This window comes from Leptonychotes weddellii, chromosome 8 (genome assembly GCF_054177405.1).
Source record: "Leptonychotes weddellii isolate Sample4059 chromosome 8, ASM5417740v2, whole genome shotgun sequence".
Classification (NCBI taxonomy): Eukaryota; Metazoa; Chordata; class Mammalia; order Carnivora; family Phocidae; genus Leptonychotes; species Leptonychotes weddellii.
The window spans coordinates 8,241,591-8,268,676 of NC_138376.1; the positions used below are offsets into that span (position 1 = coordinate 8,241,591).

Below are 27,086 nucleotides of genomic sequence, written 5' to 3' on the forward strand. Positions count from 1 at the left end.
GGTGATGCGTATTGAGGAGGGCACATTCTGCATGGAGCACTGGGTGTTATGCACAAACAATGAATCATGGAACACTACATCTAAAACTAATGATGTAATGTATGGGGATTAACATAAGAATAAAAAAAATTAAAAAAAAAAAAAAGAATTTGTAACCATGTACCTGCCAGGGTTTGAATTTTTACTTCCATCATGCACTAAGAATTCAAATGCTAAGAAATTAACATAAATAGTGGTCCTGGAGGGGCGCCTGGGTGGCTCAGCTGATTAAGCATATGACTCTTAATTTTGGCTCAGGTCATGATCTCAGGGTCGTAAGACTGAGCCCTACATCAGGCTCTGCACTCAGCAAGGAGTCTGCTTGAGATTCTCTCTCCTTCTGCCCCTCCCCCTGCCCACACACGCATGCTCTCTCTCTCTCTCTCTCTAAAATAAATAAAATCTTAAAAAAAAAAAAAATAGTGGTCCTGGAGTGGTGAACCCCTGGAACACCTAGATAGAACAAAACTAAAATCTCTTTGGTGGGACAAACCCTCAACCCAGGCCATGAGGACATTCACAAAGCCCTGCTAAAGATGAACTCACAATAAAAAACTAAAAGCCACCAAAGTAAACAGCAGGATAGAGAGCTAGCAGATACAAGAGCAGCAGGATTGAATTCTCAAGAATTAAAGATATAGAATTCTTTTTTTTAATGTTTCAAGTTTTTATTTCAATTCTAGTTAACATATATGCATAGTATTAACTTCAAGAGTAGAATTTAGTGATTCATCACTTACATATAACACCCAGTGCTCTTCACAGCAAGTGACCTCCTTAATACCCATCACCCATTTAGCCCATCCCCCTATTCACCTCCCCTCCAGCAACCCTCAGTTTGTTCTCTACACTTAAGAGTCTCTTCTGGAGATACAGAATTCTTGAACTATAAAATAACTATGTCTTAAATAATTAAAAGAAATTAAAGAAGACTTGAAATATAAAATAATATAAAAAAGAACAGACATACTGGAAAGAACAAAGAACTTGAAGAAATGAAAATTAATTTAAATTAAAAAGTGAATGGGTGTATTCACAGCAAGATAGATACTGCAGAAGAAAGAAAGATAAATATGGAAGAGAAAATTACTTAAAACATTGCATGGAGATAAAGAGATGGAAAATGTGGAACAGAGGTTAAGACAGATAAAGGATAAAAAGAGAAAGTCAGATGTACATCTAATATGAGTCCCAAAGGAAAGAAGCACACAAAGATAAGGAAGAGGCAAAGGGAAAAGATATAATTGATGAAATTTTTCCAGAACTGATGACTGATGAATGACATGAATCCTCAGATTCAGGAAGTACAGTAAGTCCCTACCCAGATAACTAAAAGAAAAAGAAAAAGAGAAAGAAAGAAAGAAGAAAAGGAAGGGAGGGAGGGAGGAAGGAAGGAAGGAAGGAAGGAAGGAATCAACAATTAGAATATTCTATGAAATTGCAGAACACCAGAGATATATAAAAGAACTTACCAACAACAAAAAAATAAATAAAAAATAAAATACATTTTATAATTCTAAAAAAAAAAGAACATTCAAAGAGAACAGATATTAACTACAAATTAATGACAATTAGATTTACAGCAGACTTTGTAAACATACCAACAGAAGTCAGAGAACAGTGGAATAGCTCTAGACTTCTGAGACCAGTGAACCTATACTACAGTTTCCAGTTAGTTGGTAATTCAAGAATGAGGGCAAATAATAACATTTTAGGCAAAGACAAAGAACTTATCACCTATAGACTATCCCGCTTAAAAGACTATTAAAGGAGGGGTGCCTGGGTGGCTCAGTTGGTTAAGCGTCCAACCCGATTTCGGCTCAGGTCATGATCTCAGGGATGTGAGACTGAGCCCCACAACAGGCTTCCTGCTCAGCAAGGAGTCTGCTTGAGATTCTTTCCCTCTGCCCCTACTCCTACTCTTGCATGTACCCTCTCTCTCAAAATAAATAAATTTTTACAAAAGACTATTAGAGGAAGTACTTCAAGAAGAAGGGAATTAAACTCAGAAGGAAGAAATAAGAGCCAAGAAAGAGTGGTGAGCGAAGAAATTGGTCCATATCTGGTTAAATCTAAACAAGCATCAACAGAACACAACTTGTGTGGGAGTATAAAAATGACGTGCAACTAGAATGTGGTCAACAGAGAAGTCATCGGCGAGAAAGCATTCCATAGCACTTGCACGGTTTTGGAGGAGGATAGAGATACTGATCAATTCAGAGAATTCATGTTAAAGTTTAACCACAGAAAGAAGGGAGGGAGGGAGGAAAGAAGGAAGGAATAGGAAAGAGAGAGAGAGAATGTTGCAGCTGACAAACCAATAGAAGGGAAGGAAAGGCAAGAATAACAAAATCATTGATCCATCAGAAGTCAAGAATGAAGGGGAAAAGCAGCATAGAAAAAGTGGGGTAAATGGAATGAATGAAATAAGATAAAAACAAATCTAAATAAATCTGTAATCACAATACATGCAAATCGTCTAAACTCACCTTATTTTTTCCAAGAAAATTTTTGTTTCCAAAGAGGCTCTCCCGTTAGCATGTGAGCAGGCCAGCATAGGAACTTGCAGTGTTTTAGGCATAAAGCAGGGGAGGGACCAGTTCCCATCCCATGTTCAATTAGAAGATGTTCACTTAGGGTCGCCTGGACGGCTCAGTCTGTTAAGCATCTGCCTTTGGCTCCGGTTGTCCTGGGATCAAGCCCCGAGTTGGGCTCCCTGCTCAGCAGGGAGTCTGCTTCTCCCCCTCTGTCACTCCCTCTGCTTGTGTGCTCTCTCTCAAATAAATAAATAAAATCTTTTAAAAAATCTGGTTAAATGATTACTTTCAAATCTAAAGGGTTAAATCAACAAATGATACATTAAAAAAAGTGTTCACTTACACCTGCACACTTATTCACTGCACAAAGTTGATGCCTCCTGGTTCAATTTCTCTAGACAATAAGCCTCTGGACTCCTGTGGAGGTGGGAGGCAAGAGCATCCTGGGCAAGGCTGCCCAGGGTGGGATTGAAGAATGGGGATCAGTGTGTGTATACCTGGATTCTGAACCGGTCTCATTCTCAGCCATGGGCCTCTCTCCAGCTTTCCACACGGCTGGGAGCCTCCAGGAAGTACTCTTCACATCATGTCGGAAATTCTCTCTCCAGGTCCTTGGGTTATAGTTTTCTCTGACTTGCTAAGTGAGTTATCACTTTCCTATTTCCTTGCCTACTCCCAAAACTGTGATAACATCTTTTGTCCACTGTTGTCTTCTTTGCCTTTCTTCTTTCTAATGGGTTAATACCTTTATTAGTTCATTATTAGTTCATTGCTGTCACATGTGTTGGGTTTGGGGCGGAAAGAACACAGAAGAGTATGAGTAATCTGCGTTGTTTAACCAGAAGTTGTTGACTCAGCTCTCTCTATACCACACTTCAATGTAAACCCTAGGAAAACTTGAAAGCCACTGCCAATAATTTGAAGCATTGTCATAGAAAAGGAATTTGAATTGTACACAACTCTCAGTGTAGAAACAAATGAATGAAACTGCTCAGGGAAAAAAATTTAACTTTCACAACATAAATTTTGAAACAATCAGAGCTGTCCCAGGAGGTCAGAGACCATAGGACTCTAGTCATCTCTTCCCCATCACTTGTGCCGGAAACACAATAACACCTTTGTTCAAGTAATTGCCTTCAGTTATTTTTGGAACAAGGTAGTAATGCATGTGGATATTCTGAGTTACATTAATGAGTAACTGTTTACATGGGAACATTAATGTCTTCTGGTCAATTAAACTCAGGATCAAGGGCCAATATAAAGGTTCTTCCTTAAAGTATGTGAAAAATCTGGGCAGAGCTAATTGGAGTTGAGCAGCCATTTAGACATCAAATTTGTTCTGCTTGAGGCATGGGAGGCAGTATAATTAAAATGACTTTGGAGTCAGAAAGAACTGGATTCAAAACAGTCTCAAATATTTGACAGCTCGTCAAGTGAACTTATACAAGATACCTGACCTCTCAATTTCCTTATCTGCAAAATTGGAGCAATGCCACATACTTCACAGGATGGTTGTGAAAAGTAATGCGATGCCACCAGTGAGCCCCGTGAGCCTGGTACATTGTAAAATTTCAATACACGTTTCTCTTTTGTCCTCTCCACACCTCCGTCATCCTGGTGCTGCCAATCCTTTGTTGCCACTCATAAGAGAGAAATAAGGGATGAACATTAAGAAGGAATAATAAGATTTTTAAACATCATTCAATGGGAGCACCTGGGTGCTCAGCCGGTTGGGCATCCGACTCTTGGTTTTGGCTCAGGTCGTGGGCCCGCAGTTGTGGGAAAGAGCCCTGTACCGGGCTCTGTGCTCCGTCGGCTTCAGATTCTTGCTCCCTCTGCCTCTGCCCCTCCCTGCTCGCTCGTGCGCACGCGCGCTGTCTCTCTCCCTCTCTCTCAAATGAATAAATAAAATCTTTAAAAAAAATAATTCAGTGAAGACAAAATAAAAACACACCCTGAGTAGTGCAAAACGCCCTAGACTTGAAGTCAGGAAATTAATCTATCACTAAGTCACAAAGCGGCGTATATAGCCTGTGCTCTCCAGGCCTCGGTTTCCTTAACGAAACACAACAGTAGCTCGAGAAAATGTACTAGATGAGTGAATTAATAACAATGGGGAAAAAACGACTTGCCACTCTACCAACCACTCCGAAGTCTTTGTTTAGAAACACATAAAATGGCGCGCATGTTGTGGGGAGATCACCTCTTCAGGCAAGAGAGCAATGTTGGCAGGACTTGCCGAGAAGCTTCCCTCAGGCTCAGGTCCGTCCCGACCCCGGAAGTCACCGAGGAGCAGCCAGCTGCCCAACTCCCACTCAGAACAAGAGCGGCCAGCGGGCCCCCTCTCCACCGGAAGTGGAAGCCTCCGGAAGCACCAACTCCACTTCCGGAGAGGAGAAAGCCCACACAGTCCTGGGCGCTTGCAAGAGTTGGAGAGAGAACTGCTAACTTGTTCTGGGACTGGTCTGGCAGAACCCTGCGGTTCCTTTCAACCTGTGCCGTCTGATATTTTTGGTCCCTGACTCCATCTCTGTATCATCCCTTCAGGGAGAAAGGACATCGTGTGGAGGAAAACTCATTTCCTTTATTTTTTAAAAGATTTTATTTTTAAGGAATCTCTACACCCGAGGTGGGGCTCAAACTCACGATCCCGAGATCAAGAGCCACGCGCTCCACCGACTGAGCCAGCCAGACCCCCCTGGTCCCCTTTATTTGCAGTATCTGGCCGAGTGCTCTGTGGACAGTTGGCATCTGTTATAACATTTCCTGATTGATCAACTTAGAAGAGATAGTTCTGCATAACCATCTTTAAAGGGAAACATGTATTTCTCAATACTGGAAATCTGGAGTGAGATATTAAGTGTAAATTTACTTTCCTAGCCCCCCCCCCAATTATTGGGAGTTGCTTAGGCTACACTCCCTTCTCTGCCTCCTGTCCAGCCTGCCCCCCTCCCTCATTTTTCAGGTCCTTTACTCTGTTATTTGATGTGGAGTAGTATTCTGATGTCATAATAACACACATGACTTTTTGTTGAGACAAGTCAATAAACCTAGGTGACTTTTATGAATATCAACAACCATCCCAGGGGGTGAGTCTTTCCTACCATTACTTTTAAGTGATTTTCTGCTGGTGTGTCTGTTATCACTCCCTAGGACATCATCCTTTAAAAGCTCCAATTTAGCTCAGCACTCCTAACCTCATTTTGGAGTAAAATAGGCCAATGATATTGCCAGCCTAATGTCTCCTACCTACCTAGCCATATTCACTTTTTTTTCTTAAAAAAAAAAAAAAAGGTGAACTGTTCTCTCAAATTAATTAAGAAGGTGTTTAAACAAACCGGTGCAAGCAATTTTAAAAATCCTACTTCCTGGGTGTCTAGCTGGCATGCGACTCTTGGTCTCGGGGTTGTGAGTTTGAGCTCCACATTGGGCATAGAGATTACTTAATAAAAAAAAAAAATCTTACTTCATAATTTATCTACTTTGGGACTAGTATCTTACTCACTTAGGCCATTCTTCTGGAAGTATCCCCAAGCCATGAAAAACTGGATTGCTTAGATGTACTGATGATTCTTTATAAGAACCAAGCAGCATTTAGGTCTCCAGGAATCAGTTTTGCCTTTGACACAGGATGGAGATACACTTTTGGTGTGGTCCCATTTGGTGGGTTAGACTCAGATTTTCTTGGAACCTGGACAGGACACCAATGTCTGAGAAAAGTGGGATAAAAGCTGGAGAAGAGATGACAGGACACATGAGCATCCTCTTGGACCCCAGGTGACCTCCCCTTTGAAAGATGGATACAGAATTCCGCACTAGATTTTGGTTCCGTGCAAGGAATCTTTAACCAGCTATCGCATTCTAGGGGTAAGGATGAAAGAGAAAGAAGGCAGAAAGTGTAGGAAAGAAGAGGTCAGAGGACCAGTGCAACTAAGTATGTAAGAAAAATGATAAGAGTTTGTTCAAATACATGTTCCTAGTTCCACGCCAGAGATTCTGTAGGTCTGGGGGTGGGGCCTGACAATCCATGTTTTAAATGTTTCCCATCTGATGCTGATGCCAGAATTTGTGGACTACTGTGGAAAGGCAAAGCTTATGCCTGAACAAATCAGGATCTAATTTGTTAGCCTAAATTTGAAAAAAAAGGTCTGGGAATGTTTAAAATTAATTGGTTCATTTACTCTACCGTTTTCCTTACCCTCTCTCCTCTTCAAGCACCTGATCGCTTGTATTCATTGCCTCAGGGGAAGAATAAGCCAGGGTGAAAAGGAAGTAACCTTCCAGGATCTTCCAAAAACCTAAAATCCTTAAGGGGATTAGATGCACAGGAGAAAGGTTGGAGAGCTGGAGGGTGGGGGTGTTGAGGACGATGGAGGCATCCCTAGAAAAAGACTGAGAAAGACTGTCTAAGCAGAGAGGATATTGGGGGGGGGGTGCCCAAAGACAAGAGGATACAGGTGTCTTTGCATCCTCTAGTAGGGGAGGGCCCTAGGGAGACAGCAAAGCCAGAGCTAGTCCATAAGATTCAATGGCAAAGCACAAAGGCTTCACTCTCCAAAGGCAGAAGTCCAACGGTACTGAAGGACCCAGAGAGGAAAGGCTACACTGGGCATTGAGGCATGTGGGGCCTTCAAGGGCTTCGGAAGTGTTTGGAGTCTTAGGATGGTACAGATGCTGCAGGATGATGCCTGCACCTGAGGAGAACAGGGGAAAAAAAACAGGTGAATCGAAGGGGCCAGAATTTGCATGGATAGACAACATCGAGAACGAGTCCACCCCGCCCCCAGCACTACATGAGCCCTAGGAACAGTTCTGGGGAAAGAAGGGGGGGCATGGTAAGACCTGACTTGACTGGGTTTGTTTTTGGGGTTTTGAAACAAATTCTGTTGAATTTAGTATAAATTTACATTTCTCGTATCCTTGAGTTGTGAACACAAGATTCAAGTCGGCTGCACTAGATGTTACTAATCAAGTGAATTATGGTGGCATTCCATGATAAACCATTTAACAGCTTGGAGTAGGTGTGTGTGCTGGAGGGGGAGGGTGTGATGTGCTCACAGTTGAGTTTCCGAGATCCAGTCAATAGCCAGGATATCTTCATTCCAAGCTGAAGATCATGTATAGAGCTGTAAGTCACTCCAGCATACACGCATTATCTCTGATTCTAATTTAAGACATCTCAAAATAGGGCAAAGAAATAGGGTGGCCAGACTTAGCAAATAAGTTGTCCCATGCCATATTTGCAGTATTGGGGACATACTTATATTAAAAAATTGTTGTTTATCTGAAATTCAAATTTAACTGGTGGTCTTACGTGTTCTCCAGCAACACTGCAAAGAAGGGAACTCACTTCTAGGAGTCTGGGGCCCACTAAGACATGTGCCAAAGTACCTTGATCTGGTTAGCAGAATCCCAATGTACGACAGAAATCCTGCCAAGGCCTTGCTGAGAAACAGCTAGGCATACCTCTGGGAGAAGAGGCAGGATGTCAGTGGGCTCAGCAGCTTCCCTAAACAGCTCAGGCTCCACTCCTTCCGTTTGCCCTGCCTGTGGGAAGTTCTAGAATGCCTCTTGGTTTAATGAAAAAGGTACAGGTTTGGAAATCAGTTAGACCTGTGTTCAGAGCTCATTCCTGGCGCATGACTTTGTGTGAACTACGTAACCCTTCTCTTTCAGACTACTCCCTTTAAGACTTGTAAGGACGAATGATAATGCATAGAAAGCACCCAGCGAGGTGTGTGGCATATAGTGGATACTCCAGAGTGCTATCATTTCACTTAGTAAATATGAGTGTAGGAGACTTTAAATCATATTCCTTGCTCCCGAAAGACCCTACTTTGATACTGCGGTTATTTGGGGACAGTATTGGTCCTGTAGCAACCTTCAGCCTATGTATCTCTGTCTAGAGTATACATTTTTTTAAAATTTATTTATTTTTTTAAAGATTTTACCCATCTATTCTGACAAAGAGAGAGAGAGAGAAGCAGGCTCCCCGCTGAGCAAGGAGCCTGATGTGGGACTAGATCCCAGAACTCTGGGATCATGACCTGAGTAAAGGCAGAAGCTTAACCAATTGAGCCACCCAGGCGTCCCTAGAGTATATATTTTTTTAAAAAGATTTTATTTTTAAGTAATCTCTACACCCAATGTGGGGCTTGAACTCACACCCCTAAGATCAAGAGTCACATGCTCAAGAGCCAGCCAGGTGCCCCTACAGTACCTTCTTTTAAACTTTTTAGAATTTATGTACATCTAAAGAAAGCAATGGCACCCTCAAATTGTACTCAAGTCCCTTGGTTGAATGTCCTGATCACAATTCCAGTGAGCTAGGGTTGTGGGGACAATGCTGGTCAATGTGAAGCTTTTATCTGCCTGACAAGGTGTTTAAAATGGAGAACATAAACTTAAAACGATTTATGTAATACACATTTCCCAAAGGAAATTTATCTGCATAAGTATATATGCAAAATACTTAAGATTTTTTATTTATCAATTTGAGACAGAGTGAGAGCACAAGCAGGGGGAGAAGTAGAAAGAGGGAGAAGCAGACTCTCCGCTGAGCAGGGAGCCGGATGCAGGGCTCGATCCCAGGATCCTGAGATCATTACCTGAGGCAAAGGCAGACGCTTAACTGACTGAGCCACCCAGGCGCCCCCATATTCAAAATACTTAAAAATAAAGTAACAGTGCAACCATTTCTACCTGTCCCTAAATGGTGGGACATAAATCATCATCGTGTTTCTACCTGCGGAACATGTGTTCCAGGATAAAATAAGTATTTGTTGAATAGTATCCCAAAGTTTAAAGTATATATCTTTGTCTCTTTGATTCACACTTCCTATTTTGGTATAATCCCTCAGGGGGAAGCACCATTTGCATCTGATTGTGGAAAAGCGATTTTTTTTTTCTGTTTATCTCTGACACCGCAATTAGTACATGGTCTGCAGTAAATTGTATTTAAAAGGAAAAGACGAGATTAAAGGTGGTTTTGAAACACACAGAAAAAAAATTCCATAACATAAAAGTTGTTGAGGGGAATAACGAATTGCAAATCCTATGAATATGCACTCATCCAATCAATAAACACTTCTCCAATTTGTGCCCGGTACTCAGGATATGAAATGTTAGGAAACCCTGAAGTGGCCATAAGGAGGGTCTTTTCTTTTGAATGTATTATTCATTAGTCCTTCATTATTTAGGGTGCTAGTAAGTGATACTCTGCCCTTCTGCAGCAAGATTCCTGCGAGGTATCCGTCATCTTCCCTTCGTTTATTTTATAGCTTTTGAAGTTGGGTCATCAAGGAGCCAATCTGGACTCAGAAGACTGACCTATGGAGAGTGAACACACCAAAGGTGAGTTTGGGTCAGCTGTGAACCTGGCAGAAGTTTCGACTGAATTTTCAGAAATGGCTAGTTGTGACTATTTGTCAGAATTTAGCACTTGCTCTCCCCTTCCCTCAGTGCCCCCTCTTCTCTCTTATAGCACTCCTTAAACATCTCCCCTTTTCCTATATTGCTCACGTGGATAGGAAGTGTTCAGAGAAAGTTGCTGAAAAATCTAAACAAATGATCTGACCTGTCTTGTTTAGACGACATGGAACCGGCCACTGGACTTTCCTTTTCCCTAGCTTGAACTGAGAACAGATAGCTTCCAAGAACTATTGGATTTCTTTTTTCCATCTCAGTTTTTAATACTTTTCAAAGGATCCAGTTCTAAAGTTAGTGATGGACCAAATGAAGGGGAAAAGTCCACTCCCTTTTGTTTGTAAACCCAAACCAGACCTTAAGAGAAGGAAGATGCTGGTACCTGAGGAAGCCTAGCTGCAAAAAGGTCAGCCCATAGGGATGAGGAGTTAAAGGAGAGGCATATTCACAATGGCCAACAGTGAAAACAGAAAAATGGCTTTTCCTTCCCGATCTTGGCAACTCCTAGTGCCCTTTTATAGATTGGTTTCCTTACCACCCAGCTGCAGACCGTTACCTGTTTGCAGTCCCTGCAGCTCTGCCTGGCACTCTCTAGTAGCAGAGAGCTGAGGAATACTTCCATATTAGCAAGCATTAAGCTAAGATCACTCATCTCAGCTCTTTGGTTGCAAGGGATGGGCCTAAAAACAGGTGCTTCTTATAGGAAGTGCTTATGAGTCACTGCTGACTCACAGCGGGGGCAAGATTTTATGAGCAAGCAAGTGAAAAAGAGCTGGTTTAACTGTTACTAATTTAAAGCATCTAAGTTATGGCTTGGATTTAATTGTGGCTGGCAGAAGCTGTTTGTTGCTTGGTTCGGGCCTCTACGGAGACTGATGGTCTGCTTTGATGTTTTAATTCGATGCATGGTATACATGCTGAACTTAAACCTTCACGTGCGAGGTGGTTTTCCCTCCCTGGGGGTGGTGTGTTTAAGCAGACTTTGCTCAATGTCTGGGGAGTTGGTTTTGTTTGTACGGCAATACTGCCTACTTAATGTTGAATGTAGACTAGTATAGCTTCACTCGCATGTGCTTTGGAGAATATTTGAAAAGTTCTTTTTGGTTTTTGGATTTGAAGAACTGTATTTTTCGTAGCCCACGATATTCTATTGTCTATATAATGGATCCAAACAAGGTGAGCTATGTTGAGGTCATAGGCTGTGGGTTATATACATACTGGCTTAAAAATCATCTTATCAACTAATCATTAAATCAACTCTGCTACCTATGATAATGGAGAATAAGGTTGTGTTAAATCCAGAACTTCATTTCAGGTAGTATCTAGCTTCCTTTGGAAAAAGAAGCCAATGAAAATAAAAAGAAAAATATGTTTAATTTTGTCTCTGTTTATTCTGGAGTAAGGTGAAACGTACCAAATGTTAAATAAGAGGAAAAAAATCTACGTGCTCTGTAAGCTGCTGGTTCATCAACTCTTAAATTGTTGGTTGTTGTAGATTAATGAAGAAGGGGGAATTCCTAAGCCTGCTCTTTATAGAAACTTTGGATAACTCATTACCTTGATGCCTTCATCTGTAAGTGTTCAAATGAGCAAATGTATTTATGTTTGGCTTCCAGGAGGGACGGTGTAGGTGAGTTTTTTAAAAATGATTTATTTCTTGTATTTCATGTTTTATGCCTTCCTTATTGTAGGAGGAAATAACTCTAGGTGTGTGTAGGAAGAATAGTTTTGATGACCAGGTGCAGAAAATCTTTAGACTAAAGGGTCCATTATTATTAATTTTTTCCAGAAGTAATTTTTGGAGAAAATACTGCATCTGAATATTGATTTGACTTCATAGCACTTATTTAAGAGCTCAAGCTATTAGAAGTAGGTAATCTACTGAGTTGTTTTTATGATTTGTCAAGTTGAAAGCTGTTATTTCTGTTACAGTTTAGGAAAGGTGAAATCTATACATTTTACTCCAAGCTGCCTGGCTTCTTTGCTTGCATTTTAGATGTTGGATGCCAACCCAGTACTGCGAATATTTGCTCTTAGAGTTTGTTCCTGCTTGCTTTTCTACCTTGACAGTGATTTTGTGCGTGCTTTGGAAAGAGGAAAGTCATAGCAATTCTAAGGAGGTAGTCTGATATTTCTTTTCTCGGCTCCTAGCTTCTTGGATTATGAGATGTTTTATTCTACATCCATGTCCTTTGTTTCTCACGAGTTAACGCTAAAAAGAATACTTGTACAAATAAGGATATTTGGGAATTAGCAAAATGTTCTTTAAATACCTATGCACAAGTATATTTCATAACTAATGTTTAGTTTCAGGCCCTTAACATTTCAGATGTGCTTTATAAATTCCGGTGGCATGGTTAATTCTCAAATGTCATGTGCATATGAGTCACCTGGATATCTTGTTAAAATGCAGATTCTGATTGAGACGGCCTGGGATGGGCAGAGACCCTTTACAAGTTCCTGGGGGACTGGTGCTGCTAGTCCATGAGTAGCAAGAGGCCAAAAGACACATTTCAACTGGGTAGGTTGTGCTTTCTTGTGGTGGTGGTGAGGTGATGTGTACGTTAGGGTTGTTAACATGTTAATTCACAGAATGCTCTTGAAAAGAAACATCATAATGAATTAAGGTCTGATAAATTCAAGCATTCTCTACAAATGCTTTAAAAAAAATGAAAAAGCTTAGGGCAAGCAAATTGAGTTTTGCAAACATTATAGTTGTACATAGCTGGCAACCTTAATGAGTTCAGTTTTTTAATGTAACTGGTTAATTATATTTTAAAAAATGAAACCAAGCCAGTAGATTTATTGTATAGGATGAATCTAGTAGCATGTGTTTAGAATCTAGAATGTAGAATTTTGAGGGTGAGTTATTAGGGTCATGTTCTAGGGGTTAATAGACCATAATGCCATAAACTTTAAGAGAACTCAGGAAAATGATAAAGTGTAATGCCTCATGTGAACAGAGGTTGTTTTACTGTTTGGTACACTGACATGTACTAGAAACCACCAGATAGTAGGCCCTCAATAAATGTTTTTTGATATTTAGATTATGTTTATAAATGGTTTATAACTATCCACATCTTCCTTGAGCCTTGGTCTCAGTTGTTTATACTTATACTAGTGTATATTTGAATATTAGACAAAAGTGTTTAATCCTAGCTGATTCATTAACTATCTTGTTAGGATGGAACTGGTCTTCCTGAATTTGGTTATTATTGAATCCAATAGAACTGGATTTCTATTTAGAATTGGTAAGTTTAAAATATGCCTTAAACTCTAATAGAATATATGTAAACACATATATGCCAAAGGCTAGTATACATTGGCAAGTAGGAAGTATACAAGGCTAGTAGGAAGAGGAAAAATCTTACATGACATGTTAGAATTAAGTGATATATGTAGTTAATCAAAATTTGATATTAGTTAGTTCATTTAGTCTTAAGTATTACTTTATTCCCCAAAGACAGAGAACACAGTAAGTTAATGAGAGCATAATGAGGTGCATCTTTAAATATCTTCCCAATGTTATGGCCCCTCTTCCTTAAAATACAAACAGACAAAAATCCAGTAACTTTCTAGAATCTCAACCCCACTTTGGATTTTCTCCAGTTGAGACTGAAGTGTATAATGAATTAAAAAAAAAAGAAATGAATTTCACCTTATTTTTCTATATAATGAAATGCTTGGTAATAATTAGCACGTGAAAATGTGTGAAGATCATAGAGATCTACCTAAAACTACTCTCAAAAAAATAATAATTTGCGGGCGCCTGGGTGGCTCAGTTGGTTAAGCGACTGCCTTCGGCTCAGGTCATGATCCCAGGGTCCTGGGATCGAGTCCCACATCGGGCTCCTGGCTCAGCAGGGAGCCTGCTTCTCCCTCTGACCCTCTCCTCTCTCATGCTGTTTCTCTCTCGCTTGCTCTCTAATAAATAAATAAAATCTTTAAAAAAAAATAATTTGCTTCAATAGACATCACAGTGGATACTTCATTTTATGTTAAGATAAAATAAACACATAATTTTCTAACTTCTTATAATTTTCATCTTTAAATACTCCCTTGGCCAGAACTGACTATCTTTTGAAGAATATATAAAGGCTGTTTTTCAATCCAGATTGGACTTAGACTAAATTGTATTTCATTTGAAATGAGTGGATAGTTCTTATCTCGTAGAGCAGGGTCAGCAGCCTCTCTCTGTGCTCTTTTATAGTTGTCAGACAGTTACCATATTGTATGGGGGGAAGATAAGTTTTTTTGGGGGTGGGGCAAGGGCCCTAGTTGTAACAGGCTTTTCATAAATTGAGATCTCTCTCAATTTAACCAACCATTGTGGTTGAAAAAACTGGGTCCAGGTTTAAGAAAAGTGAAGTTGGGCTAATCTTTGTTGAAAACTTGGTTATTGGGAAGGAATTCCTGTGTTTTGTCTGAGGTTCTGCTACTTGGTCTGAATATAAATAGCCGTTAGTTTTTCTCCTTATCCTTCACGTGTTCATTTTTTATGATATACTTTGAATTCTGTTGATCTTGCTAATGTGGCTTCTCTCTGAATTTGGAAGCCTAATGTAGGATATCCTTTCCACCCAAATGGCCCAGCTGATTTATTCTTCACTCCCATCCTACTGCATATCCTCATGTCCCCATGCCATGATGAGGGTCCTTGCATTCCCACGTGATCCTAAGCCAGATATTTGAGTCTGGTCTTTCCAGTGCTATCATACCATAAAGTTGGCAAGTGTCCATTCTCACTATGCAGTAAGACAGAACGAGTATCTAAACATTTTAGTCAGTGTAGAGGCCATCAGAGAGAGAGAGGTTTCTAAGGTACGTTAGTCTCCATTAAAGTGGAAAATCATCTTTTCAAAGAAAAATGTTTTAAGTGGTAGATAGGTTTCTAAACTGGCTAAAAAATGACAGAGTGAGTGCAAAAGCGTGGGCTTTGGAGTTAGCAGGAGGAGAAATCATTCAAATATGGACTCTGCCATTATGTTAAAAATGATTTTAAAAAATATTTTTTATCCCCTCAGTGCCCAGTTTCCTTATTTGTAAAATGACAATAGTTCCTCTAAGGATTGTTAGGATTACACGAGAATCTCTCTGTAACATTATCATAGGGATTTGTTCATGATGCTCTTGAATGCTTTATCATTGAATAAATAAATGAATTTGAGAAATAATTTGTTATGCAGTATAGAAAACAAATATGTGCAAACTCAGAAAGATTATATAAAGCAGTTTAGCTGTATTCATCAGTGTATTATTTATTACAATAAAATAGAAACAGTCGACATTGGTAGTGATTAGCTGTAGTCTATACACAGTGACTGCTATGTATCAACACTGTTCTCTGTGTTCAGGATATGGAAGTGAGAAAAAAAAAAATCCTTGTCTTCATGGAGTTTAAAACCGAGTAGGGGAGAAATGAGTTTCTATTAAAATACACTCATTGAAACAACCCAAAACTTAAGATCACTTCTCAGAGGTCTAAAGATTGATGGGAATAGAAATTAACAATAAGGAAAAGAATGAATAAAAAAGACAGCTAGTTCATAACACAAAATTTATGAGTGATATCATCCAATTCTGTGAACTACAGAATCTTACTGGTTTTTTAGGGATTAAATTCATCATCTATAGGAATTGACTAATTATAAGTACTAAATAATAATTATTCCCTTCATGTTAATTCCTACTATGGCTGGAATGATTTCAAAAATCCCTTTTACTGTTCATGTCATTTGATACTTTTTTCCAATTTATATATAGTATCTGTTAGAGAAATGTTCATTTGTATGTTTGAATGAGGGCAGATTCTTTAAATTTATAATCAGAATAACTTTATTAAAATCCATTCTATTCCTAGTAATTCCTAACTGAAGAATGAGTCCTGTACCAAAAATGTATGAGGAACTCTAAGTTTGGTGATTTGTAACTCCAAACTGAATTTCAGCATAGAAACAATGTTATTTTTGAATCCCAAACTATGCACAAGAAGTTACTTCATCCCACAGTGAGGCATACTATTTCAGGGTAAAATTAGGCTGTAGGAAGTTTTGAATGTGAATTTCTTCTTGCCTTTTATTTCTTCTTTGCTGTTAAGCCTGGTAACATTTCCAATAACTCAGTAACATGAATGTGGAATGTGGGAATAATGTATTATTCTTTCCTTAAATACTGTTTTACTTCAAAGAAATAACTATAAAATGGAGTAAATAATTGAGATCAAGGCTAAAGGGGATGTGGATGTTTCCATACTTCCTCAATTCCTACCAATTTTCTTTTAAGATTTTTTTTTTTTTTTTTGAGAGAGAGAGAGAGAGAGTGGCAGCGGGAGAAGCAGACTCCTCGCTGAGCAGGGAGCCCGATGTGGGGCTCAATCCCAGGACCCTGGGATCATGACCTGAGCTGAATGCAGATGCTTAACTGACTGAGCCACTCAGGCACCCCAATTCCTACCAGTTTTCTATTCTGAAGTTTGTCTTAGTTTGGCCCAGCTCTTTTGCATGTCCCTTTCAAAGCTTGGAAAAGAAGACTGTGCCACACACACATCAAATAACAAACCACCAAGAAAGGGATGATTTTTGAGTCCCAGCCAGTTCACTCTCCTGTGCTGGAAATTCTGAATCTGGTAGGGTGAAAAGGGAAAATGAGATAGGGCTACAGTTTCATCTTCTATGTATGCAGTCCAATGAAAGATTCAGGTACGGGGCGCCTGGGTGGCTCAGTTGTTAAGCATCTGCCTTTGGCTCAGGTCATGATCCCGGGGTCCTGGGATCGAGCCCCACCATCAGGCTTCCTGCTCTGCGGGAAGCCTGCTTCTCCCTCTCCCACTCCCTCTGCTTGGGTTCCCTCTGTTGCTGTGTCTCTCTCTGTCAAATAAGTAAATAAATAAATAAAATCTTAAAAAAAAAAAAGAAATATTCAGATAGAGATCTTCCCCATGAGTTAGCTTATTAGCAAATACCTAGCTAAGAACTGTGAAAGAGAAACAATTGTATTTAAAAAGGTTGAGGTGCTTCAGGGGAAAGAGTTATGTATACCTGAGGGGTCTAGTGGGGAGTTACTGGTGGAGCCCCGGGAATGGAGGGAGGAGGATCAGGAAACAGAAGAGGAAGTATATTAATTTTGTCTGTCATATTTGGCAACTTTTTATAGTCTTGGTGATTATTGTCAGAGGTACCACTGAAAGCCATTTGCTCTATAAACCTATGCCTGATACAGCATGTTTCCTTAGGTGCTGAAAGGTACTACAAAATCCAAGGTACTGTAAGTTTGGTTTCACAATTTGACTTGCATGATTATTAGAGTGATTTGAATTGCGCAGTTTGGTGGTGAAGATGGTATGAACGTCTTAGAGTTAATTTGTATCTGATAGCTGATATTACATGCTTTCTCTCTAAGCAGTTATTACCAGCTATATATACATTAATGCTTTCATCGGAGCCACCACCTTGTTGAGGTAAATATTCATTCTATTTGCAGATGAGGAAACTGAAGCTTAGAAAGAGGATCAGTAACTTCCCCAAGGCTACACAGCTAGTAAGTGATAGATATGAAATTAAGTCTGAGTCCAAAGCTATTATTAAGCTTTAAAATCAATTGTCTCAAATGGAACACTAAGCCTATGTGTGTTTTTTTGTTTTTTTCAGCAGATTTTTTCCTCCTACTCATTTGTGCACTTGTTTCAACTCTCAAAGAAAAATTGGGTTATAGTCGTGGCTTTGACTGCCTGGCTTGAAGGTGCCACCTGAATTCTCTGAACCCCTGTCCCGTCAGTTGAATGGAAGGGCTGGACCATGTGACCACCAAGCCCTTTCTAACGGTCAATTCCTACAATCTCTATTCTTTGTGGGTTCAGTCTTTGATCCTAGCTTAGGAACTTTCCTAATATAATGCTTTCTATTCGGAGCAAATATATGTATACTTTTATGACCGGTAACCTACCACTTACCTCTAATGTGAGCTGACTGCGTGGGTAATAATTGTAACCATTTATTGCATTTCTTGTATACCAGGACAGGTACTAAGTACTCTACAGAAATGATCACAACAGCTCTATACCGTGGATTTTATGGTTCCCATTTTAGAGAGGAAGAAGCCAAGGCTCAGAAAGTTTTGACTTATCCAAGGTCAAGCTAGAGAATGGTGGAGCCAGAATTCCAACCCTCCTGTTTGACAGCAAAGCCCTTACATGTTAATGGGACATTAATGAAACTACATTTTCTAATTCATCTTTAGGCTTAAAGATCTCGGACGTTGTTTTTCAACCATTTAAAAAAAATTGCTCTATATTAGCTCCTGTTTTTGATTTTATTATCTGCCCGCTTTACCAACCGATGGGAAAGTACAGTGAAAGGAGGTTACTGTTTTTACTTTGAACGCCTCTTTCAAAGGCTAAGTTTACCGCTAAGTGCAGTAAAAAGAATGGAGCTCCCGGCTTTGTGCCTCTGTGCGGATCCTCGGCTCTCCTTCCGCGTCCGCCTTTCCGAGAACTCGCGTTCTTCCGCTGAACTACTCTTCCCAGCGTGCCGCGCGGCCGAGAGCGCGGGCTCGACCGGCCCTCCCTTCCCCTTGGCCTATCACTCGGTCGCAGCATGATGATGCAAGCGCGTCGGGCGCTGACGAGTGACGGCGTTCTGGCTCGCGACCGCGGCGGCGGCCTTAGCAGCGGCAATAGGCGCAATAGCGGCGGCGACTGCAGGGACGACGACGACGGCGGGGCGGGCGCTGTGCGCAGAGGGGAGGGGTAGGCGGGCGGCGCCGGCGGCTTCAACTGCGGCAGCTACAGCTAGGGCGACGGAAGAATCCCCATCAGCCGGCGGTCGAGTTAGGCCTAAGCAGCGCCTGGAGAGGCTCTCTCTGTCCTCTGCGGGGGATCTCCATAGAGACCGTGACATACACAGAGGCGGGGGTCCGCGGGAGGCTGCCGGACCGGAGCCAGCTCCTCGGCCTCTCTCGCCGCCACCGCCTTCCCTGCTGCCAGCGCGCATTTTCTCTCCACTCCTCCTCGAAACCTCGCGGCTCCTGGTGTGCCTGTGCTCCAGTGTGTGGGCAGCGAAGGCGGACTTTTGGGTTGGGGCCGGGCGGGGGGGGCTCTAAGGCCGCCACCTCTGCCTCTCCCGCCCCCTTACCCGCCCCGAAGCGGGAAGCAGCGGAGGCTCCGCCATGGCCTCGGGAGCCGGAGGAATAGGAGGGGGCGGTGGCGGCAAGATCCGGACGCGGCGTTGCCACCAGGGGCCAATTAAGCCTTACCAGCAGGGGCGACAACAGCACCAGGTATGGGACCCCGACGCGGTGGTGTCTCAGCGGGAGGGAACAGGCGGTGAGGGGCCTTGGCGCCCCACGTGGAGCGGCCGGTAGGGCCTGAGGAAAGGCCCGAGCCAGGCGGCGGGATCTCAGGCCGCTGGGGTGGCGACGGGAAGTGGGCTGAGACAGGCCCGTCTTTGCGGCACACACGTGTGGTTCGGGCCGCCTCCCCCCAGCCTTCTGGGCCAGGGGCTTCCCCAGACGGGCATAGGGCGGGAACGGAAATTCTAGGCCTACGATGCGCGCATTTCTTTCGTTTTTGGCGGGGACTAGGGGGTTTGAGCGTATTACTCACGTTCTCTCGAGGGAGAAAGGAGAAGATGTGGCTGGAGGTTCGTATGCTTGCTGTTTTCTAGTCTCCCGCGTTTCAGTTTGTGTGGGGAGGGGGCTGTCCCCCGGCAGTCCGCTTCCGAGGCACCGGGGGTGGGGATGGGGCGCTGTTACACAGAAAGTGGAATAACTTTGTTTCATCTTATTAATGCCGCGTCTCCCCTGCCGGTGTCCTTCGATCTGAGAGCATCAGCTTAGATTTCCCACCCCCCCATAACCGGGTTATAGTTACCTAGGCCCTGGGGCATTTTGAAAGTCCCTCTCCACCCTTACGTCTTTTCTCCGCTGCGAGGCTCTTCCCTCCTTCCTTCTATCCTCCCCCCCCCCATTTTATTTTGGAGGCTAGAATTGGCTATTATGCACAGTTCACCGGGACTCCAGTCCTGATCTCACGCAGGAAATATTTTAATATTACGGGGTGTATTCTAGAAGTTTAGGTACTTTTGACACCCAGGAATGTCGGCAGTCTTATAATTGACCACCTTGTGCACTCATGGGTGTTTGAAATTATGAAAACGAGTTTATCCTAACTGTAAATGAGACATTTGATTTTGAGAAAATCTGATTTTTAAAAAACTTATTTGTTTGCTATGGGAATTGAATAGGAAACTGTTAAAAATTTATTTTAATAAAAGTCACTTACAGAACTTATCAGACTAAGGTGCGGGAAGTGTGTGTCTTAAACTTGTTAAAAAACAAAAGTATAGCAAAAGGGTTTGATAACTTGTTGCATCCTGTTAAAGGTAGAATTCCTAGATTGCTTTATTCTGGATGGTGATGGTTTTTGAATAACATGTTTGGTGATGGTGTTAAATTGTATCATTAAAAAACAAAACTTTTAAAGTAGAAATTTGGGGGAAATTTTTCTTTAATAGTAAAAATGGTGATTTACAATATTAAGTAGCTCTCTGCTAATGGTTAGAAGTCTTGACATTACGTTTTCCCCCAGATAAATACAGAAAATGATTGGTTTTCAGATTTCTTTGTGAGGAACCAGGGGGTACTTACAGGCAAATTTAAGATTAGAATTCAGGTCACACGCCTGGCCATTTAACCTAATCCTTTTGTAGAATGGAAGTTAGACACACATGCTTTCTGTTTCTCCTGAAGAATAAATGTCTTTGAGTGCTTTCTTAGATCTTCTTAAAAGAAAGTTACTATATAAAAAGTGAAATGTTTTAAATACATATATTGGATGGTCTGGACAGAGATTAGAAAGGAGGTAATATATTCCAGGTGGCAAAAGTTACAGTCACAGCTTATTTTTAAATGTACTTACATAAACTAATTTTGGGGAGATGATGCCTTAACATCATAATACCTGTGATCCCAGTTGTCTTAGAGCTGATATGATTTTAGGCTGTTTAGTTTTGCTTTAGAGTTTGATAATTTATCATTTCTCCCTATGTAAAATACTTTTAGCTTCTGTCCTAGCCATTTAACTGAAGAAGAAAATACATTTTAGCTTTTGGATTGTGATTAAGGATGTTTGGGGTTTCTTGATCAACCCTCCCAGTGTTACTTAATATTGGCAGAAACTACCAAAGTATCCAGGAGTATACCAAAAAAATGTTCAGTCTTTAAAATCTTAAAATGGCAGAAACTACCAAAGTATCCAGGAGTATACCAAAAAAATGTTCAGTCTTTAAAATCTTAAAATGAAGACTGTCTTTAGTCCTTGCTGGAACTTTTGTGGACTTACAGACTACCTGCTTGCTGTCTACAATCGTAGTTTGTCACCTCTATGTTTTGCAGCAGCTGCTGAGTCATCATGAATAGCAAGGAGCTTCATGACATGGCATGTTTTACTCTAATGTTATTTGATTAAGTGTCCACGGGTTTCTGGGCAAAAATGAAGTTTTTGGTTGTGTAGCAGAGGGTTGAAATAAGAATGAGAGGTCTGGCAGTGTTAGTTCATGGATGTTTGCCATTGCCTGTCAGGCCAGTTAGCTTGTGCAGTCATGCAGTACCTGCAACTTTTGCATGTGTTCTACTGACTTGTAATTTCCTGTTTTGACTTCTGGTTTAGCTCTGCTGAGATACATCTAAAGATTACATTTTTTCCTTTTAACTTTTGATCTTTAAAATGCCATCTTTCTTGAAGTTTGGAGACAGAAATCCATTGTCTTACTCAACTAACTGAAGGGTAGTAACTTAAAGAATTGTAGAAGCAAAACTGAAGAACAGCCCTGAATAATGTAAGTCGATCATTTTCACTTGCCTTCTAACTCAGCCCAGATGCCTTTAGGAAATAGTATCATTTTTCTAGTTGGGAGTGAACAGGTCACCAAAGATGTGGTTTTTGTCACCCCTTCAGTTTCCTTTCCCATTTCTTGTGCAGATTGTCAGGCCCAGGAAGTCAGCTCTGGCTATTAAGCTTTTCTTAACAGTCACCACAAAAAACTTGAGCCCATGGGGAAACCAAAACCTTGCCTGGGAAAGAGTCTACTGCCACCTCCTGGTGAGAGGGAATTACTTGTTTTTGTCCTTTTTTGGGGGGGGTGTGTTTAAGGGGTTTTTGTCTTCTGGTTTGGAGCTGAGGGAATCCACTCATTTTATCTGCCTGGATGTAGTTTGTCGGTTTTTGCATTTAGCTATTTTAGAAAAAGGAGGGGACCTCTTTATTGAGTAGCTTAGATCAGGAGTCTGCAAACTTTTTTTTGTAAAGGGCCAGATAGTAAATATTTTAGGCTTTGTTGCCATAAGTTCATTGTTTTGTTTTTACAACCTTTAAAAAATGTAAAAATCATTCTTAGCCTGAGGCTTGTATAAAAACAGGCTGAGGGCTGAGTTTGGCCCACAGACCATGGTTTGCCTAACCCTGGTTTATATGATAGTTTGGGAATTTTTGTTCGGTAGTTTCTATATGATACTTTCTTCCAATATGTCCCACTTGGGATCCGATGGGGAAAAAGTACTCTCAGTTTTGTAATGGAATGATAATTTAGACATGGAATACTTAAGTCATTCCAGAAGTCACTAAGTGGTTCTGCCTTTACTTTTATCTTTATTTGCTTTATTTTATCTTATTTTATTATTTTTTAAAGATTTATTTATTATTTATTTATTTTGGAGAGCAAGTGAGCACGAGCGGGAGGGGCAGAGGGAGAGGGAGAGAGAATCTCAAGCAGATTCTGCGTTGTGCACGGAGCCCAACTTGTGGCTTGCTCTCTTGACCCTGAGATCAGTACTTGAGCCGGAACCAAGAGTCAGGTACTCAACCGACTGAGCCACCCAGGTGCCCCTATTTGCTTTATTTTAGATGTTAAATACTGTCAATGGAAACAGAACTGGAAATAGTTGGTAGGGAAAAAATGTACTATAATAGATTTAGAGCATCCAGGTTTGAATCCTGTTCTGCCAGGACTTAGAGAAGTTATTTAAATTCTCTCTGCTTAATTTATGCATCTGTAAAATGGAAATTGTTGTGAGGGTTAAATGAGATGAGTAAATCTCTTACAAGAGGACCTGGCATATGTATAGTAAGGACTCATTTGAAACTATTGCGATTAAATACAACCTTTTGTTTGTTTGTTTTTAAAGATTTTATTTATTTGAGAGAGAGAGAGCACAAGCAGTGGGGAGCAGCAGGGAGAGGGAGAAGCAGACCCCCCACTGAGCAGGGAGTCCGATGCGGGGCTCGATCCCAGGACCCCAGGATCACAACCTGAGCTGAAGGCAGTTGCTTAACCAACTGAGCCACCCAGGTGCCCTAAATACAACCTTTTTAAAAAAGATTTATTTATTTATTTATTTGACAGAGAGAGCGAGAGAGGGAACACAAGCAGGGGGAGTGGGAGAGGGAACACAAGCAGGGGGAGTGGGAGAGGGAGAAGCAGGCTTTCTGCTTCTCCCCAGGACCCTGGGACCATGACCTGAGCCGAAGGCAGACGCTTAACGACTGAGCCACCCAGGCGCCCCTAAATACAACCTTTGATTTACATGTTTGTCTCTGAATTTTCCTGCTTCTTAGAGATTTTTCCCTTTATGTACCCAAGCTCAGTCTTTTATAGGCCTATATTGGATTTAGGGACTTGTTTACTGGGTGATGAGGCCAGACTTTGAACTGTTAACCCTCTTAAGTACTTATTTTCAAACACATTGTCTTCATAGAAATGTCAGTCATTGAAATGTGTATAGAGGAGAATAAATCCAAGTATTAAGTTGTTTAATGCTAGTAGGTTTTTTGTTTGTGATGAGAGGCCCTTGCGTGTGATATTTTATCAATTCACTTACCAATTTTTTTTTTTAAGTTTTTATTTATTTATTCATGAGAGACCTAGAGGCAGAGGCAGAGGGAGAAGCAGGCTCCCCACGGAACAGGGAGCCTGATGCGGGACTCGATACCAGGACACTGGGATCATGACCTGAGCTGAAGGTAGATAGATGCTTAACGACTGAGCCACCCAGGCACCCACTTACCAATGTTTTTAATAAAATAAATGACAACAAAGCCCAGGGATTGTCTCTGTATCCCAGAAAGTCCCCTCATGAGGCCTGTATTTATTAGTTTGAAGTAAAATGAAGACTTCGGTCTGAGGTCGTTAATTAAAACCATTTTCTTTAGGCACAGAATATTAAGGAAGATGTAATGACCTCATGTGTTTAGAAATGTTTTATTTGTAGCTACTTAGGTTGTCCTGGTTGTGATGTATTTATTTTTAAGATTCTTCTGTGTTAGAGGTAGAGTGCTTTAAAGTCTTGCCACAAGATATAATTTACGCTGTTTACTATCAGAAACAGGATGGTAGAATGCCTTTCCTGCCTATAAATGTTTCAGTTTGCTTGATTTCGCTTATCTTCTTCATAGTGTGATTTAAAAAATATACTTTTTAAAAATTTTATTTAATTTATTATTTTTTTAAAGATTTTATTTATTCATTTGAGACACAGACATACAGAGAGAGGGAGAGAGGCAGAGGGAGAAGCAGGCTCCCCGCTGAGCCAGGAGCCTGATGTGGGGCTCGATCCCAGGACCCTGGGATCATGATCGGAGCCGAAGGCAGACGCTTAACCCACTGAGCCACTCAGGTGCCCCTAAAAAATACACTCTTAAATCCAGTTTTCAAATAGATCATTTAAGAAAAGTGACAGTATCTTACAGGTAACTTTTAGTGGGTTAAACTGCTTTGGGCTTTATTTGGTCTCCTATGGCTAGTTTGAAAGGATTTAGGGGTTCCTTTTTTTTTTTTTTTTTTTTAAGATTTTATTTATTTATTTGACAGAGAGCGAGAGCAGGAACACAAGCAGGGGGAGTGGGAGAGGGAGAAGCAGGCCTCCCGCCGAGCAGGGAGCCCGATGTGGGACTCGATCCCAGGACCCTGGGATCATGACCTGAGCCGAAGGCAGACGCTTAACGACTGAGCCACCCAGGCACCCTAGGGGTTCCTTTTATTGTCCTTGTTTGATTACTTTTAATTATCTATTAATACCAGCTCTATAATATGGATAACTAAAAATAAGAGACTAAGCCCGGTCATGTTTCTCCTTACTGCATTAGGGCAGAGTTTTGAAGGAGGTTGAAATTTGTGGCCAGTTGTAGTTTAAAATTTTTTTAGCCAGCCCAATTTTTATGCTCATGTTTTTTTTTTTGGCTTCATCTCTTGAGGCTGAGCAGAGAAATGAAAAGTGTGGATTTTAAGTGGCTAGCAGGATTTGGACTGTGGTTAGGGGAACCTTGGCTGCTGAATGACTATCTGTAGGTTGTAAAATATGACAAAGTAGCTTAAATTTGGAAGTTAAATTCAGATTATTGAAACCAGATTCAATATAACCACGTTAGAATTTGTATACTTCATTACTTTTTTCACTCATGGAAATAGTTGTGTGTTAAAGTTATAATAGAGATGCATTGTTTTTTTTTTTTTTTTTAAAGATTTTATTTATTTATTCATGAGAGAGAGAGAGAGGCAGAGGGAGAAGCAGGCTCCCAAGGAGCAGAGAGCCCGATGCGGGACTCGATCCCAGGACCCTGAGATCATGACCTGAGCCGAAGGCAGACGCTTAACCATCTGAGCCACCCAGGCGCCCTAGAGATGCATTGTTAAAATTAATGTTAGAATAGGTATAAAACGGAATAACTGAAAGATGATGATGACATCTAGATTTTTACTCTTTAGCATTTAAGATGTTTTTATAATTAGATATTCTTTGTCTCATGTGAAGTCTTGGGTTCTTAGTCCTTTTCATTTGGGCTTGGAGGGAGCAAGGGGGAAAACTGATTAGGGAAACTATGAAGTAAGACTTTCAAAAAAGTTTGGAAAGGAGAACCTAGTGACATGGGAGTTCAGTGGGTAATGAGAGGAGTTCAGTGGGTAACGGGAGTGTTCACAGAACCCTGGAAGAGAAGGAAGTGACAAGTCTCAACAAAATAAAGGCAGCCAAAAGAGCAGATAGAAATCAAAATGGAAGATGAATTGGGGTGCCTGGGTGGCTCAGTCGGTTAAGCGTCTGCCTTTGGTTCAGGTGATGATGTCAGAGACCTGGGATTGAGCCCCATGTAGGGCTCCCTGCTTAGCGGGGAGCCTGCTTCTCCCTCTCCTTCTGCCCCTCTCTCACTTGTGCTGTCTGGCTCCTGCGCACACTCTCTCAAGTAAAATCTTTAAAAAAAAGAACCGAAGAGGGGTTATATTTGATATTTATAGTTAGAGATCCAGTGAAGTTATTTGAGAAAGGAGATTTTATAATCTGAATACTACTATTTAATAGAGGATAATGTGGAGAAAAGAGAGTTGAAGAGAAGTCAAGAAAACTAAAAACTAATAGAAATAGCCTTATACAAGGAGAGGGAAGACCATATACTCATGGTAAGGAGTTGGCCATGTAGGAGAGATGTCTCTGGTAATTCTGAAATTACAAGTTGGTGAAAAGATACCACAAATTGGTGAAAAGATACACAAGAAAAGGATGTCTTTTTCTTTTCTTTTTTTTTTTTTTAAACGAGTTCTGAGTTAGAATTGTGGAAGAGCCTTGCCCCTCCTCCACCCTCTTTCATTAATCCTTGGCTGGTTAAAAGTAATTTGAAAAATTAATATAGTCACAGTGTCTTACACATTGAATGTGCTTAATATGTATTTAGTGTTGAATTGGATTTACTTCCGGTCCCCAGATTATTTATTGTAAATATCAGTGGCATTTTTGACTTTTTTTTTTTTTGCCATGTTTTGGCAAACGAAGAACCTTTAGTTCTTGGAAAGAAAGAAAAGACTCAATCAGTTTAGTCCACATTTAAAGATTCACTCTTAATCCTTGAAATTAACTTCATTATTTATGATTACCTAGTGTAGATTTTGCTTTAGGGTTATAAGGAGTATTTTAAAAATCTTAATGCCCCATTTGTTTTGTTGATTTTCCTAAGCCCTTCATTAATTTTGCTTTCTTTGGCTACCTTTCTGCTTTTCTTCATTTAGTTGGCTTTGTGTTGTCATTCCAGAGGGATGGTTCCATTTTCCC

The 27,086-nt window shown here is 40.9% G+C and overlaps 1 protein-coding gene and 1 long non-coding RNA gene across 5 annotated transcripts in view; one reads left to right on the forward strand and one right to left on the reverse strand.

The window, feature by feature from the left end:
* Positions 1-15,220: 15,220 nt before the first annotated feature.
* On the reverse strand, positions 15,221-19,956 carry LOC145722928 (uncharacterized). Its single transcript, XR_014147491.1, has 2 exons — positions 19,867-19,956; positions 15,221-19,741 (listed from the first exon to the last, which is right to left on the reverse strand). It is a non-coding gene; the product is annotated as an uncharacterized LOC145722928 (long non-coding RNA).
* The window catches only part of NUP153 (nucleoporin 153), a 78,502-nt gene continuing 69,762 nt past the window's right edge, over positions 18,347-27,086 (forward strand). Inside the window, exon 1 of one of the 4 annotated variants that reach the window (XM_081827624.1) lies at positions 18,347-19,274. In XM_081827624.1, the coding sequence (XP_081683750.1) occupies positions 19,164-19,274 (111 nt within the window). In that variant the 5' untranslated portion in view covers positions 18,347-19,163. Of the gene's footprint in view, positions 19,275-19,479; positions 19,637-27,086 lie in introns of those variants that run through there. The other 3 variants (XM_031032405.2, XM_031032393.2, XM_031032398.2) reach the window with 3 other exon arrangements.